Here is a 17,979-nt window from a genome sequence, read left to right on the forward strand (position 1 = left end):
ATTAACCTGCACTGTTTTGCAGTCGATTAACATAAGCTCCTTCACACTTTCAGTTCTCAGAATTGGAAAACTTACATTTTTAATTCAAAATTATAACAGTTAAATAACACAAGGACAAAATAACCAAGTAAAGAATAATGCTAAGTTGTTTTGTTTTTTGTTGTTTTGCGACCCATAAACAAACATTTCCTATTACAATTAAAAAAATAAAATAAACAAGCTTCTGCTCACATAATTGGGGAAGCATAAAACAAAATACCCACAGATTTGAATCTGATGTTATCTTTATTGGTGTTTTTAACCATTTACCTGCTATCAGCCAGTTGAAAATGAAAAATATAAATTCAGCTATAGTTTGTCAATACTGCAACATTGACATGATCTAACATAAAAACATGTTGTTTTGGTTTTTTAAGGAACTTTCACGGGCTTCAACATATCATGTCCCTTTAAGACCTAAAAGTTTGTCTCTAGCCTTTATTTCAGTTCTTCTCGTAAATATTGTATTTTTGCTTCTGCTAGAACATAGAACCCGGGAGAAGTGTAACACTTCAACTGCACAGAGAGCCCTATTTATCTGTTTTAAAGGGATAGGAAAGTCAAAATTAAACTTGCATGATTCCGATAAGAGCATGTCATTTTAAGACACTTTTAAATTCACTTCTAATTTCAAATGTACTTTGTTCTCTTGGTATCCCTTGTTGAAAAAACAAAATTTATGCTTACCTGATAAATTTATTTCTCTTGTGGTGTATCCAGTCCACGGGTTCATCCATTACTTGTGGGATATTCTCCTTCCCAACAGGAAGTTGCAAGAGGACACCCACAGGAGAGCTGTCTATATAGCTCCTCCCCTAACTGCCACCCCCAGTCATTCGACCGAAGACAAGCAAGAAAAAAGGAGAAACTATAGGGTGCAGTGGTGACTGTAGTTTAAAAATAAAAAACACCTGCCTAAAAATGACAGGGCGGGCCGTGGACTGGATACACCACAAGAGAAAAAAATGTATCAGGTAAGCATAAATTTAGTTTTCTCTTGTAAAGGTGTATCCAGTCCATGGGTTCATCCATTACTTGTGGGATACCAATACCAAAGCTTTAGGACACGGATGAAGGGAGGGACAAGGCAGGCACTTAAACGGAAGGCACCTCTGCCTGTAAGACCTTTCTCCCAAAAATAGCCTCCGAAGAAGCAAAAGTATCGAATTTGTAGAATTTAGAAAAAGTGTGAAGCGAAGACCAAGTCGCCGCCTTACAAATCTGTTCAACAGAGGCCTCATTTTTAAAAGCCCATGTGGAAGCCACTGCTCTAGTGGAATGAGCTGTAATTCTTTCAGGAGGCTGCTGGCCAGCAGTCTCATAAGCTAAGTGGATCATGCTTCTCATTCAAAAAGAAAGAGAAGTTGCCGAAGCCTTTTGGCCTCTCCTCTGTCCAGAGTAGACAACAAACAAAGCAGATGTTTGACGAAAATTCTTCGTAGCTTGTAAGTAAAACTTTAAAGCACGAACCACATCAAGATTGTGTAAAAGACGTTCCTTCTTTGAAGAAGGATTAGGACACAGTGACTGAACAACAATCTCCTGATTGATATTCTTATTAGATACCACCTTAGGAAGAAACCCAGGTTTGGTACGCAAAACTACCTTATCTGCATGGAAAATCAGATAAGGGGAATCACACTGTAAAGCAGATAACTCCGAAACTCTTCAAGCCGAGGAGATAGCTACTAAAAACAGAACTTTCCAAGATAAAAGCTTAATATCTATGGAATGCAAAGGTTCAAACGGAGCCCCTTGAAGAACTTTAAGAACTAAATTTAAACTCCATGGCGGAGCAACAGGTTTAAACACAGGCTTGATTCTAACTAAAGCCTGACAAAACGCCTGAACGTTTGGAACCTCAGCCAGACGTTTGTGCAAAAGGACAGACCAGAAATCTGTCCCTTTAAGGAACCAGCAGATAATCCTTTCTCCAATCCCTCTTGGAGAAAGGATAAGATTCTAGGAATCCTGACTTTACTCCATGAGTAACCCATGGATTCACACCAGTGAAGATATTTACACCATATCTTATGATAGATTTTCCTGGTGGCAGGCTTTCAAGCCTGAATTAAGGTATCAATGACCGATACGGAAAAACCACGCTTCGATAGAATCAAGCGTTCAATCTCCAAGCAGTCAGACGCAGAGAAATTAGATTTGGATGTTTGAAAGTACCTTGAAGTAGAAGGTCCTGCCTTAGCGGCAGAGTCCATGGTGGAAAGGATGACATGTCCACCAGATCTGCATACCAAGTCCTGCGTTGCCACGCAGGAGCTATCAAAATCACCAAAGCTCTCTCCTGCATGATCTTGGCAATCAGCCGAGGGAGCAGAGGAAACGGTGGAAACACATAAGCCAGGCTGAAGGACCAGGGAGCTGCTAGAGCATCTATCAGTGCTGCCTTGGGGTCCCTGGACCTGGACCCGTAACGAGGAAGCTTGGCATTCTGACGAGACACCATGAGATCCAGTTCCGGTTTGCCCCATAGTTGAATCAACTGGGCAAATACCTCCGGATGGAGCTCCCCCCCCCCCGGATGAAAAGTCTGCCGATTTAAAAAATCCGCCTCCCAGTTCTCTACTCCTGGGATATGGATAGCTAAAAGATGGCAAGAGTGAACCTCTGCCCATAGAATTATCTTTGAAACCTCCAACATTGCCAGGGGGCTTCTTGTTCCCTCCTGATGGTTGATATAGACCACAGTCGTGATATTGTCCGACTGAAATCTGATTAATCTGACCTCCGCTAGCTGAGGGCAAGCCTGAAGAGCATTGAATATCGCTCTTAGTTCCAGAATGTTTATCGGAAGGAGGGCTTCCTCCTGAGACCACGAGCCCTGAGCCTTCAGGGAGTTCCAGACTGCGCCCCAGCCCAGAAGGCTGGCATCTGTCGTCACTATAGTCCATTCTGGCCTGCGGAAGCTCATTCCCCTGGACAGATGGACCCGAGAGAACCACCAGAGAAGAGAATCCCTGGTATCCTGATCCAGATATAGCAGTGGGGACAAATCTGTGTAATCCCCATTCCACTGACTGAGCATGCAAAGTTGCAGCGGTCTGAGATGTAGGCGGGCAAACGCAACTATGTCCATTGCCGCTACCATTAAGCCGATTACTTCCATACACTGAGCCACTGATGGCTGAGAAGTGGAATAAAGAGCACGGCAGGAAGTTAGAAGCTTTGACAACCTGACCTCTGTCAGAAAAATCTTCATTTCTACTGAATCTATCAGAGTTCCTAGGAAGGAAACTCTTGTGAGAGGGGAGAGAGAACTCTTTTCTTCATTCACCTTCCACCCGTGAGACCTCAGGAATGCCAGAACAATGTCCGTATGGGACTTGGCGATTTTAAAAGTCGACGCCTGTATCAGAATGTCGTCTAGGTAAGGAGCCACCGCTATGCCTCGTGGCCTTAGAACTGCCAGTAGGGACCCTAGAAACTTCGTAAAGATTCTTGGTGCCGTGGCTAATCTGAAGGGAAGAGCCACAAACTGGTAATCCCTGTCTAGGAAGGCAAACCTGAGAAACCGATGATGATCTCTGTGTATCGGAATGTGGAGATAATCATCCTTTAGATCCACGGTAGTCATATATTGACCCTCCTGGATCATAGGTAGGATGGTTCGAATAGTCTCCATCTTGAAAGATGGGACCCTGAGAAATTTGTTTAGGATCTTGAGATCCAAGATTGGTCTGAAAGTTCCCTCTTTTTTGGGAACTATGAACAGATTTGAATAGAATCCCTGCCCCTTTTCCTCCCTTGGAACTGGGTGGATCACTCCTATGACCAGAAGGTCTTGAACACAACATAAGAATGCCTCTCTCTTTATCTGGTTTGCAGATAATTGTGAGAGATGAAATCTCCCCTTTGGAGACGAGGCTTTGAAATCCAGAAGATATCCCTGGGAAACTATCTCCAGAGCCCAGGGATCCTGGACGTCTCTTGCCCAAGCCTGGGCGAAGAGAAAAAGTCTGCCCCCAACTAGATCCGGTCCCGGATCGGGGGCTACTCCTTCATGCTGTCTTAGAGGCAGCAGCAGGTTTTTTGGCCTGCTTTCCCTTGTTCCAAGCCTCATTAGGTCTCCAGACCGGCTTGGACTGGGCAAAATTTCCTTCTTGTTTAGCAGCAGAGGAAGTTGAAGCTGCGCCACTCTTGAAGTTTCGAAAGGAACGAAAATTGGTCTGTTTGGTCCTTGATTTGTTGGACCTATCCTGGGGAAGGGCGTGGCCTTTTCCTCCAGTGATATCAGAAATTATCTCCTTCAATCCAGGCCCGAATAGTGTCTGCCCTTTGAAGGGGATGTTAAGAAGCTTAGACTTTGAAGTAACGTCAGCTGACCAGGATTTAAGCCATAGCGCCCTACGCGCCTGAATGGCAAAACCTGAATTCTTAGCCGTTAGCTTTGTTAAATGAAAAACGGCGTCAGAAATAAATAAATTGGCTAGCTTAAGAGTTTTAAGCCTGTCTAGGATATCATCCAACGGGGTCTCCACCTGTAGAGCCTCTTCAAGAGACTCGAACCAGAAAGCCGCTGCAGCAGTGACTGGGGCAATGCATGCAAGAGGCTGGAGAATAAAACCTTGTTGTATAAAGATTTTCTTAAGGAAACCCTCTAGTTTTTTATCCATTGGATCTAGGAAAGCACAACTGTCCTCGACGGGAATAGTTGTACGTTTAGCTAGGGTAGAGACTGCCCCCTCCACCTTAGGGACCGTCTGCCACGAGTCCCGTGTAGCGGCATCTATGGGAAACATCTTCATAAAGGCAGGAGGGGGAGAGAACGGTACACCTGGTCTATCCCATTCCTTCGTAATAATTTCTGAAAACCTCTTAGGGATTGGAAAAACATCAGTGTAAACAGGCACAGCAAAGTATTTGTCCATTTTACACAACTTCTCTGGGACTACAATGGTGTCACAGTCATCCAGAGTCGCTAAAACCTCCCTGAACAACACACGGAGGTGTTCAAGTTTAAATTTAAATGCTGTCATTTCAGAGTCAGACTGAAGTAACGCCTTCCCTGAATCAGAAATGTCACCCACAGATAGAAGCTCTCCTGCTTCGGCTTCTGTACATTGTGAGGGTATATCAGACATAGCTACTAAAGTGTCAGAGAGCTCTGTATTTATTCTAGCCCCAGAGCTGTCTCGCTTTCCTTGTAACCCTGGCAGTTTGGACAATACCTCTGTGAGAGTATGATTCATAACTGCCGCCATGTCCTGTAAAGTAAACGCAGTGGACGCGCCAGATGTACTTGGCGTCACTTGAGCGGGAGTTATAGGTTCTGACCCATGGGGAGAGTTAGATGGCATAATCTCCCTTTTGCCAGTCTGAGAAACCTCTGGTGATAAATCTTTAAAAGCCATAATATGGTCTTTATAACTTATAGAAAGGTCAATGCATTTGGTACACATTCTAATAGGGGGTTCCACAATGGCTTCTAAACATAATGAACAAGGAGTTTCTTCTATGTCAGACATGTTTAACAGACTAGTAATGAGACCAGCAAGCTTGGAAAACACTTTAATAAATGTGAAAAGCAATTAAACAAAAACGGTACTGTACCTTTAAGAGAAAAAACTACCATATAAACTGCAAATCAGTGTTAAAAAGCAGTAAACTCTACGAAATTTTTACAGTGTGTACAAGAGACTAAAGCAGCATTGCACCCACTTGCAAATGGATGATTAACCCCTTAGGCCCAAAAACGGATCAGAAAAACGGTAGCACCGTTAAAAAACAGTCAAACACACTGCCACATCTCTACTGTGGCTCCTACCTTCCCTTAAACACGATTTCTGCAGGAAAGAACCCCTCTATAGTGGTCCTAGATGCCAGAGGACTCCTTTAGAGAAGCTGGATGTCTCAGTCTGTATAACAACTGCGCATAAAGTGCGCGAAAATAGGCCCCCTCCCACCATGCACTCACAGTCAGAGGGCCATAAAAAACTACTCCTAGGAGTAAAATAACAGCCATGTGGAAAACTAGGCCCCAAAATAAAGATTTATCACCCTCAGAGAAAAAACGTTTTTTCTGTTAAGTAATGCAAACGTTTTAACACTAAGTACTATGAGGGTTAACATAAAAATTACCCTTATCTTGTAAGCATGATCCCAGTCGCTGTTAAATCACTGTATCAGGCTTACCTCAAATATATCAGGCACTGTCAGCATATTCTAGACCTTATCATCTCTCTAGAAAAAAATATACTGAACATACCTCAAATCAGGTGATTTGCCAACCGTCCCCCCAACTGAAGTTTTCTTTCCATACTCTTCAGTTATGTGTGAGAACAGGAATGGACCTTAGTTACAAACCGCTAAGATCATCAACCTCCAGGCAGATTCTTCTTCTAATTTCTGCCTGAGAGTAAAACAGTACAACGCCGGTACCGTTTAAAAATAACAAACTTTTGATTGAAGGTAAAACTACACTAAGTCACCACATATCTCTTGATACTTCCTTTCTTGTTGAGAGCTTGCAAGAGAATGACTGGGGGTGGCAGTTAGGGGAGGAGCTATATAGACAGCTCTGCTGTGGGTGTCCTCTTGCAACTTCCTGTTGGGAAGGAGAATATCCCACAAGTAATGGATGAACCCGTGGACTGGATACACCTTTACAAGAGAAAGAATACGCACATATCCTACACTAGTGGTAGCTGCTGCTAATTGTTGCCTGCACACATTTTTCTCTTGTGATTGGCTGACTAGATGTGTTCATCTTGCTGCCAGTAGTGAAATGCTGTTCCTTCAGCAAAGTAGAACAAGAGAACGAAGCACATTTGATCATGGAAGTAAATTGGAAAGTTGTTTAAATTTTATTTCATGATTTGGATAGAACATACAATTTTAAAGGTTTCCTGTTCCTTTAAGGATGAATATACACTTTACTTAAAGGGACACTGAACCCAATTGTTTTTATTTTGTGATTCAGACAGAGCATGCAATTTTAAGCAACTTTCTAATTTACTCCTATTATCATTTTTTCTTCGTTCTCTTGCTATCTTTATTTTAAAAAGAAGGCATCTAAGCTTTTTTGGTTCAGACTCTGGGCAGCACTTTTTATTGGTGGGTGAATTTATCCTCCAATCAGCAAGAACAACCCAGGTTGCTCACCAAAAATGAGCCTGCATCTAAACTTACATTCTTGCATTTCAAATAAAGATACCAAGAGAATAAGAGAAAATTAAATATGAGTAAATTAGAAAGTTGCTTAAAATTGCATGCTCTATCTGAATCACGAAAGAAAAAAATTGGGTTCAGTGTCCCTTTAATTACAAAACATTCACAGTGCCAGATGAAATAAAGCATAAAGCTGGCATGAGTCCAAGAGACACAAAAAGAATATACTATGTATTACACAACACTACTGGAAAGAATTCATTTACTGAAACAGCAAATTTTAAGAAGGTATGTCCGGACAAGTTTCCAGACAGAGAACCTATCCACCGACAATCACAAACGATGATGCAGAAATTTAAGGTTGCACAACCCTGCAATCATTCATGCTAGCCCACGAGTTATCAAGCACCCTGCTCTGATCATTCCAGTGTTTTTATCAAGTGATGCACCAAAAGGGCTTTGAAGTTATAAACCTGGCTTCATAAATGAGCCCTTTTATTCCCCTATCCTAGAGGTCTTTTTCTTTTTCTCCATTGCCCTTTCCATTTCATACTCTCTCCTTCCTTATCAATCTCTCCCCCCCCCCCCCCCCATTTAAGATGAAGGGCAAAATTAAGAGGGAAACGTTTAGATAAAAATGTCCTTGATGGTAAAAATGTTTGTTCAGGAAAGCTGCACTTGTGGTAAAGTCTATGATACCATTTGTATTTTTAAAATTTCTTATACAAGGTAAAACAGCAGTTTGCTGTATAATAAAATCTTAAAGGGATACTAAAGTCAAAATTAAACAAACTGATTGGATAGAGCATGACAATTTAAACAACCAATTTACTTCTATTATACATTTTGTTTAGTTCTCATGGTTTCTTTGGTTAAACATTGTAGCAATGTCATATACAGTTATTAACACTGCTGCTATAGAAACACACATGCTCCTCAGCTCCTATCAGCTTTCCTAGGTTTAGTCTTCAATCAAGAATAAAAACAGATCAAATTAATTTTGATACTAGAAGTAAATTGGAAATTGTATGCTCTATCTGAATATTGAAAGCTTAATTTTGCCATTACTGTCCCTTTAAAGTCAAACTACAGGAAGGAATGATTTATTTATAAAACATAAAACAAACCAGTGAGCTGTAAACATTTGCAATAATAAAAGATCCTCAGCTCCTACAGAAGTGCTCCCATACAGTTTATCCGATTACACAGTACTAGGATGCAACATACTGCTCAGTTCTGTTTAGAAGACTTGTTTAACAGAATTTATTTTATCATGTTATTAAAGGGACATGAAATCCATTTTTTTATTTCATGATTCAGATAGAGAATACAATTTTAATGTTTCCCATTATCCCTGAATATACAGCAGAATATTCAAGCAGCAAGCCAGGTCCTGAGTATATTAGACACTTTACAGAGGTGGCATTGTGCCACTTGTGGTAAATCCACAGACAAAACTGTTTCATGTGCTTGATGCTGAAGTCAGTATAATGTAACTCCACAATAAATGTTATTCCCATTAATCAGTTCACAATTATAATTTTTTTCCAGGTGAAGTGAATTAAATTGTTTACAAATACCTTTCTACATTTATTTTGTCATTTGAAATAGCTGCCGTTGCATGCTGAAACCACCACCTATGCTGAAAATGTCAGTACTGCAATATGGGTCATAGAAAACTTAAACAATAAGAGGCAGCAGCAGAAATCAACTCCACATTGTAGTGAGATGACCCATTTGAAAGGGTTTTCCTTCAGCGGTTTTGAATAAAATGAACTCTTATCAGCTGCATACATTGACCCTTTACTGAGGCTTAGTGCTATGTACAAGTAATTTTGCAATACCAGTCAGTAAATTATATCTAAAAAAAAAAAACCTCTTAGATATGAACATCAAGCAATGTCACAAACACGGATTCTTCTAGACCGGGGAAGACAACATGACAGGTCACTGTTCACAAATGGCCCCTAAGGTTTTAATATGGCCTGCATAAAAAACCTGTATTTGTACCAAATTTTATGAATCTGAGTAGTATATACAGTAAAATTTGATTGATTAATAGTAACAAATAGTAACAAATTTCTGATATAAAAAAGTAATAATTTAGTTTTATTTTGAGGTGTTATCTTTAGCATTATATATGAGTATAATGACACGTGGATAATCCTGCCATTAGTGACTGGTTGTCCTTATAAAAAAAATAATTGTGCTTAACAGTTATAGACTAGACATTTGGTAGTTCAAAAAAATAACACAAAGCTAAATATGCAGGGAATATGGGGGTTATGGCAGGGACCTATTACACCATTATTTTGTAAATTCCCACTTCCTGTTCTTTAATAGCCCTAGCGCCCTTAAATAGGAGTACATATCCCCAGTGCCCAAGATAGGGGTGCATAGCCCCAATGCACTAGAAAAGGGGTAAATAGACTGAGTGCATTAGAAAAGGGGTAAATAGCCCCAGTGCCCAAGACAGGGGTACATAGCCTTAGCACCATTAAATAGGAGTACATATCTCCTGTGCCCAAGATAGGGGTGCATAGCCCCAGTGAACTAGAAAAGGGGTAAATAGACTGAGTGCATTAGAAAAGGGGTAAATAGCACAATGTGTCAAAGATAGGGGTACATAATCCCAGTGCACTAGAATAGGGGTACACAGCTCCATTGCCCTAGAATAGGGGTAAATAGCCAGAGTGCCCTAGAAGAGGGGTAAATAGCCCCAGTGCCCAAGACAGGGGTACATAGCCCTAGCACCATTAAATATGAGGACATATTCCCAGTGCCCAAGATAGGGTTACATAATCCCAGTGCACTAGAATAGGGGTACACAATCCCAGTGCACTAGAATAGGGGTACATTGCACCAGTGCCTTAGAATAGGGGTACATAGCCCAAGAGCCCTAGAAGAGGGGTAAATAGCCCCCCAGTGCTCACGACAGTGGTGCATAGCCCCCCAGTGCTCACGACAGTGGTGCATAGCCCTAGCACCATTAAATAGGACATATTCCCAGTGCCCTTAGATAAGGAGGGGTACATAGCCCCAGAGCCCTAGAATAGGGGTGCACAGCCCCAGTGCCCAAGATAGGGGTACATAGCCCTAGCGCCCTTAAATAGAGGTACATAGCCCCAGTGCCCATGAATATGCATAGCTGCAGTGCCCAGTCACATGTCACAAGTCAAATATCTGACAAGCACAGGGCTCAGAAATATAATACAACCAAAGAATTTTGAGCAGATAGTGATATGCAATGCAACAATAAATACAATATCCAAATATTCTTTGGCCCCACTTTTATGTTTGTTTAAATGTCTGTTTGTTTATTTTCATTTGAAATGGCATCTTATTTTGTGGGGGGGGGGTGGTTTAATTTGGCCAGATTCTAATCACTACACAACCTCAAATAAACTAGTTAATTAGCAAAAAGCTGCCTCTAGCAGCAAAGTTACTAACTGGCCAATGACAGCAGCAGCAGCAAAATGTACATTCATCTCTTTCTGATACGCTACAGGTAGTCTCCGCACTTACAGAACATGCAGGGAACAGCATAAACCCTCATCATAAAGGAATTGTCTTAAGATAAAGGAATCAGGATCCAAGAATCTACTTCTCTTTCTTAGAAAATACCACTGTCTTATACACTGATGAGGCTGTCCTGTTTTCATTTTTATTTTATTTCTCTTTAAAGGGACCTGATACCCAAACGTTGAAGCACTTAAAAGTGATGCAGCGTCTCTGTAAAAAGCTGACTAGAAAATATCACACAAATATTTTTATGTAAAAACATAGGTATTTTACCTCTCAGTTCCTTCAGTAGCCATATCCCATTGTAAATGGGCTTTAAGCTACCAATCAGGATACTAGTCCAGAACTTGCAAGGGAACGAGCAACTGTACAGCACAGGTTATTTCCCTCCTCAGTTTAAGGAAGTTTACTATGAAATCTCACAAGATTTGAGTAAAATCTTATGAGATTACAGTAAAGCAAAGTGTGAACTCAGCACTGATGAAGATGGTTGGCTGTTTTTTTTTCACCATGCAGATGACAGTACAGAGAGCAGCTCAGGATCCAACACCACCTCTGGTGAGTTGATACAATTTTAAGGTACAATATCTTATCTTTTTACATGATATTTTCTTGTCAGCTTTTTACAGTTATGCATTTAGATAGAAAGATGGACAGATAGACGTATAGATAGAAAGATGGACAGATAGGTGATAGATAGATAGATGGACAGATAGACGTATAGATAGACAGACAGACAGATAGGTGATAGATAGATAGATGGACAGATAGACGTATAGATAGACAGACAGACAGATAGGTGATAGATATATAGATAGATAGACATATAGGTGATAGATAGATGGACAGATAGACAGATAGGTGATAGATAGATAAATTTGCATTAAAAAGTACATGGTGCCATATAAATCACTATTTAATGACCACATTCTTACCCGTAGATGTCTAGGACCCCAATGAAAGAGTGCTGCTTGCTTGTGGTATGCAGCGCTTTGTTGACATGCTGTACGATCCAGTTGAACAGTTGAGCATAAATATGTTTTGCCAGAGCATTCCTGGCATTAGTGGCTTGCTGTACGGACATGGTTTTCACGTATGTCTCAGAGGTGGTAACCAGCTTCCTGTGGCACAGCCAGTGCTCCATCTGGTCGTGTTCTACTCCAAGCAACGAGCAGAAGTGGTTGAGCGGTATATCGCCTTTCTGAAAGGAGAACAAAGTAGATCAAATTATGAAAACAACAAGAAATCCTGAACAGTTTACTGAGATATCTCACTGGTTTTTTATTGTACATTTACAACATTTGTATATGAAAGAGGAGCAGTTATATATGTTAAATAAAATTTCTTAATTCACAACACTTTTTGGCATAAGAATAAAATACAGATAATTTTTTTTTAAATTATATTAAATATGAAAGAAATAATTGTAAAGTTTACAGGGACATAAAAAGCATTGCAACTCCTGTGTAGAACATGTCTGGTGATTGGTGGGTTTTGAGACCACTGCTTTTGATTGGCTAACTGGTGGCTTCCTGTTTAGGAGCTGCACTGCTCCTTTACAGGACTTTGCATATGTGTTTAACCTCTTATCTAGGGTTAGCAATGTAATATTAAAATGTTCCATTTAATATTATAAGAAGAAAAAAAATATAGAGACTCACTTAACTGAGAGGGCACAAACACGTGTTGTGCACGAGGCCAGTACCACTCAGGGTGCAGTCTCTTTTAGCTTACTGTGCCTTTCACAGAGGAGGAATGTCCTATGGCATATTGGTCTGATGCTGCCAAAAGGCAGTCCAGCCCAAACTACCAGGCATTTCTCCTCTAAACAAGGGAAAGCAACAAACCGCAGAAATAAATTTCGGCCTCTCTGGGCCTCATCAGTGAGTTACAGTTGACTCCCTCTAAGGCATTTAAACAAGGAGTCTACGTCTGGTTTCCCCTTTTTACTCTTAGGGAGACCTCAGGGTAATATTATTGCAGAGCTGCAAACCATTGTGCATATTGCAGAATTGTCACAGGATGAGAACCTTGCTGTATCTCCTGCTACTTTGAATTAAAGCAAATACCACCCATGGTCCTAAATCTCTGGTCACAGTTCCTTCTACAGATGCCAACTGTCCTGTTTTTCCCAGGACATTAAGAGAAGAAATCACTTAGCGCCTACTACTAATTTAGCCCTTAGCTTTGATAGGTGACCCCTAGTGGTCTGGTAAGTTATGAGAAAAGTCGGAAAGTATCAAAGCGCCAGCGAACCGGCTGGGTTCAGAATGTAAAACCAATTCCTTTACAATATGGGTTAAGACAAATAATTTATTACAGATTAAAAACAATTTCACAAAACATAAATTCTTTGCAATACTTCTGAGATAGCTTGATGATCTAGAACATTCGTATCTAAACTTAATGTTAAGTAATAGACAGAGTGGATTGATTACGAGTCCACACAGTGTTTTACAATGTTTCACAATGGGTAAGAATACAAATCCAAATTTAAAAAACCTCAATATCTGAACCATTCAGTTGTGCTTATTCTGAGATGGCTTTGAGGATTTAGGCATCCGTATCTAAACTTTATGCATATGCGATAAACAGAGTGGATTGATTACAAATCCGTACAATATTTTACAATTATAAAAGTCCAAATGTAAAAACCTGAAATATTCGGTTATACTTCTTAGGAAATCCTTGCAAAATGCTGATTATAAAAATAAAAAATGATATATATAATAAAAAATATTAATAAAACATTCTGGAAACAAATACCTTAAGTATTGTTACTAGCTATAACAATTCTACCGGATAGGTATATATCACAAAGAATATAGAGGTACAGGCTGATCTTGTAGTAGCGCTACCCACTGTAATTGTCAGATCAATCTGCGATAATATTAATTGGAGTTATGACAGGATGTTAAGGATATATGTCACTGTTAGCTTCTAAATATGTCTGTATAATGTTTGTTAGACACTTATACCGGGTCCCTTAGGTTGTATGTGACCAGAGTGGAGCCGATCAGCTGCTCCTGTAAAGGATCAGTGACCGTTTCCGCTAGCGGAAAAAATGAGGATGCGTGTTCTGTTTAAGGTGATTCTGTGACAGGTTAATGTGAATATTCAAATATACATAGAAACTTTATAACACAATAAAAACAATAAACAACTTCAAAATATGCAGTCCATATTCCAAAAAAAAAGTGTAAATAACAAATCAGTGTTTCCGTGATGGGTGCAAAAATATTCCAATGTGTGTTCCAATTTTTAAACCTCAATTGTCACTAGTGACCAACATGATTGCAACCGCCAAAATTTGTGAGCAATAAAAAATAAAAAAATATAAAATATAAAAATTAAAAAGTCAAAAATCGAAAAAATGTAGAAATAAAAATGTGTAACCAAAAACAACTTTTGTTGAAAGTCAGAGTTTATGTGTTTCCCAATGTGGGTGATTCCTGTCTTCTATGTGCTCTATCAGTCTATATAGGATATATAGTTGCCTGCAGTGGAGTATGGGCTTCAGCGTCAATAGACTATTTTCAGCTCCAGCGTCACTCAGGTTATTACTTCCTTCTGCCAAAAGAAATAATAATAGTGCAGATTGTTTTTCTAATAGATAAATGATTGGATTGCTACTCACCAGTCGACGCGTTTCGGTCCAACATAGACCTTTTTCAAGACTGGTTTAATGTTAATCTGAGGGTCTTTAAATACCCTTTCCAATACTACCCGTATGTTGATCCCGGAATTGGTTTCCATAGTGATTCCGGGTCATACGGTTTATACTGTTAATTTGTATTTTCGATCTTATCTGCTTGTATTATATTGCCATAATTTTCAAATTTTATTAGCACTTTATACAATTCTATTATTCTTATGGCTTTAGATGTATTAGTCCGATATTCCCCTGATCTTATTGATTAACATTTTGCTCCCTTCTGATTCGCTCAGACTTTAGAGGTGTGTAGGAGATGTTGAACCTTATTGGTTCATTGTTCTGTATGCGAAGGTAGATGTGTTATGTTTAGCCGATAATCCCCTAATCTTATTGGTTAGTGTTTTGCTCCTTTCTAATTGGCTCAAACTTTGGAGGTGTGTGAGGTGTGTTGAACCTTATTGGTTCATTATTCTGTATGACACGTATGTACATTGTGTTTAGCCTTGTTGGCTCATATTTCTAAAGAAAAATAGTTCATTAGAATATTTGTAGTTTTGTATGTAGGAGTACTATTTATTTATATTCCTGATTCCATTCTCATTGTAACAACAGCTTTCGATTTAGTCTAGTGTTGCGTTACTGCACTTACGCATCTTTTGTTAATATACTCATGTAGTTATATGCTATTCGTGGTGTTCTATTGATTTACACCATTTCAAATGTTATATATATTAATTGTGACATCATCAGTTTGGTGAACTGTGATGTTAACTATCAGTTTGATGTTTCGTATTTCCTCTATATGATTACTATATATTTCTCCTTTTTTATGTCAGGATCGTTAGTACCTGCCTGCCTAATATGTACTGTGTTATTTGAGGACCGGGGGGAGGGATATGTAGCTTACTGTTTTTCTATGTTATTTGGGGACAAAAGGGGAACAGATTTGTAGCTTTCTGATTACTTTTACACAATCGTAATTCTTAATTTATATTACCCTGTGTGATTATTTCTATCACTAATTTAGTCTTTGTAACTTTTGTTCATTGCTATTCTTGAAATTTGGTTTCCATTAAGAACCCATTGCCAGAGTAGATGGCCAAATTAATGGTTTTTTTAACATTCAACATATTTTTTGTGTGAAGTTAAATTCAAGTTTGAGGATTCAATATTGAAATTTGACATATTTTCCGATTTTTCAGGGGATCCAATTTTCTTCTGTTTTCTAAGAATAATATAGGGATATTTGAATACAATGTATATCAGTTTAGGGGTCATTTTAACCTCTTTTTATATTTTGTTATTATTGCAGCCTTAGGTCTAGCTTCCATTCACTTTAATATCTCTTAGACATTAGTGGTTCATAAGGCTTAAGTTAGGCCCTAAATCTCTTGTAATTATTCAGCCTTTTTTATAGGCCATATCTTTCGTACAGGTTTAGGTCAGTATGAGCTAAATTTAGTTTCATACATTATGATATTTTACAATTGTGCTCCCGAATGTATAGGCTTTTGTATATAGAGTGAGAGGAGGACTTCTGTGATGGGAGATTCTTCAGAATCATGCTTCTTTTATAAAAAGGATGAGGGGAGGACTTCTATGCTCCCAACATTGGAGACATTTAAAAACAATAAGTGAGAAATATAACCTTCTTACTTTCTAGTTGGACCAGACTTGTATTTTTGTCCTTTGTAATAGATTTTTTCTCTCAAAGGGGAGAATGCTTTTGTTTCAGTCAGGTCTCCACCAAGGGGAGGATGATGTTTTTCCAATCGGGTCTCCAACAGTGGTTGTATAAACATCGTCCGGCTTCATTGGAGTGTACCCTTAATGTATCTTGCCAGGACTTCTTATATATTAGAGTGTTTCGTTTTGTAGGAAAGAACGGAAATGGCTTTTGTTTCTCTACTCGATATAATACGGCTGCTCCGCCGTTTTCATAGCTTGGAAAGGGCCATTCTTCTTTTTCAGATTATTCCATATTTCTAATTGGGTGAAAGGGGGGGGGTACCATCAACTTCTGTTCTTTTTCTACCGGATTTATAAATTTCTTTGGGGAGGAGGGAGGTGACATTCAACTATAGTTCTTTCAAGAGCAGTGTGTCTTTTCTTATTTTGCTGAGTGGATTTGGGGAGGGAATGGTATTCTCTTCTCGGTTCTCTTAGAGGATGTGTGTCTATTCAGGAGAGGGAATACGTGTGTAGAGAGGAGATGGTGTTCATTTTCGATTCACTCAGGATATATATGTATGTCTCTTCTGTCTTCAGGTGTTATTCAGGAGATGGGACAAGTCTTCCTTATTATTCAACCCCCTTGGGTGTAGACAGTCGAGGGAGAATATCCATTTAGATTCTTCAATCAGCAGTTGCTTTCCATGGTTGCCACCTCTCCAATTTTTTGCCACCTTCTTTATTCCGATATATTTCAATGCCTTAATGTCTCCACAATGCTTTTCGGAGAAGTGTCTATATAGGGCCGTCTCTTTGTTCATCTTCTCGATGCACAGAAGATGTTCCCTTATTCTTTCCTTTAGAGGTCTAGACGTCTGTCCTACATACTGTAATGCCCATGTGGCTTACAGTATGTAGGACAGACGTCTAGACCTCTAAAGGAAAGAATAAGGGAACATCTTCTGTGCATCGAGAAGATGAACAAAGAGACGGCCCTATATAGACACTTCTCCGAAAAGCATTGTGGAGACATTAAGGCATTGAAATATATCGGAATAAAGAAGGTGGCAAAAAATTGGAGAGGTGGCAACCATGGAAAGCAACTGCTGATTGAAGAATCTAAATGGATATTCTCCCTCGACTGTCTACACCCAAGGGGGTTGAATAATAAGGAAGACTTGTCCCATCTCCTGAATAACACCTGAAGACAGAAGAGACATACATATATATCCTGAGTGAATCGAAAATGAACACCATCTCCTCTCTACACACGTATTCCCTCTCCTGAATAGACACACATCCTCTAAGAGAACCGAGAAGAGAATACCATTCCCTCCCCAAATCCACTCAGCAAAATAAGAAAAGACACACTGCTCTTGAAAGAACTATAGTTGAATGTCACCTCCCTCCTCCCCAAAGAAATTTATAAATCCGGTAGAAAAAGAACAGAAGTTGATGGTACCCCCCCCCTTTCACCCAATTAGAAATATGGAATAATCTGAAAAAGAAGAATGGCCCTTTCCAAGCTATGAAAACGGCGGAGCAGCCGTATTATATCGAGTAGAGAAACAAAAGCCATTTCCGTTCTTTCCTACAAAACGAAACACTCTAATATATAAGAAGTCCTGGCAAGATACATTAAGGGTACACTCCAATGAAGCCGGACGATGTTTATACAACCACTGTTGGAGACCCGATTGGAAAAACATCATCCTCCCCTTGGTGGAGACCTGACTGAAACAAAAGCATTCTCCCCTTTGAGAGAAAAAATCTATTACAAAGGACAAAAATACAAGTCTGGTCCAACTAGAAAGTAAGAAGGTTATATTTCTCACTTATTGTTTTTAAATGTCTCCAATGTTGGGAGCATAGAAGTCCTCCCCTCATCCTTTTTATAAAAGAAGCATGATTCTGAAGAATCTCCCATCACAGAAGTCCTCCTCTCACTCTATATACAAAAGCCTATA

The 17,979-nt window shown here is 39.4% G+C and overlaps 1 protein-coding gene across 1 annotated transcript in view; it reads right to left on the reverse strand.

The window, feature by feature from the left end:
• The window catches only part of MYO5B (myosin VB), a 575,225-nt gene that overhangs the window by 209,619 nt on the left and 347,627 nt on the right, over window positions 1-17,979 (reverse strand). The window contains exon 10 of the mRNA XM_053701104.1: window positions 11,622-11,887. Coding sequence (XP_053557079.1) covers window positions 11,622-11,887 — 266 coding nt within the window. The remainder of the gene's footprint in view (window positions 1-11,621; window positions 11,888-17,979) is intronic.

The sequence above is a fragment of the Bombina bombina genome, chromosome 2, assembly GCF_027579735.1.
Source record: "Bombina bombina isolate aBomBom1 chromosome 2, aBomBom1.pri, whole genome shotgun sequence".
Lineage (NCBI taxonomy): Eukaryota > Metazoa > Chordata > Amphibia > Anura > Bombinatoridae > Bombina > Bombina bombina.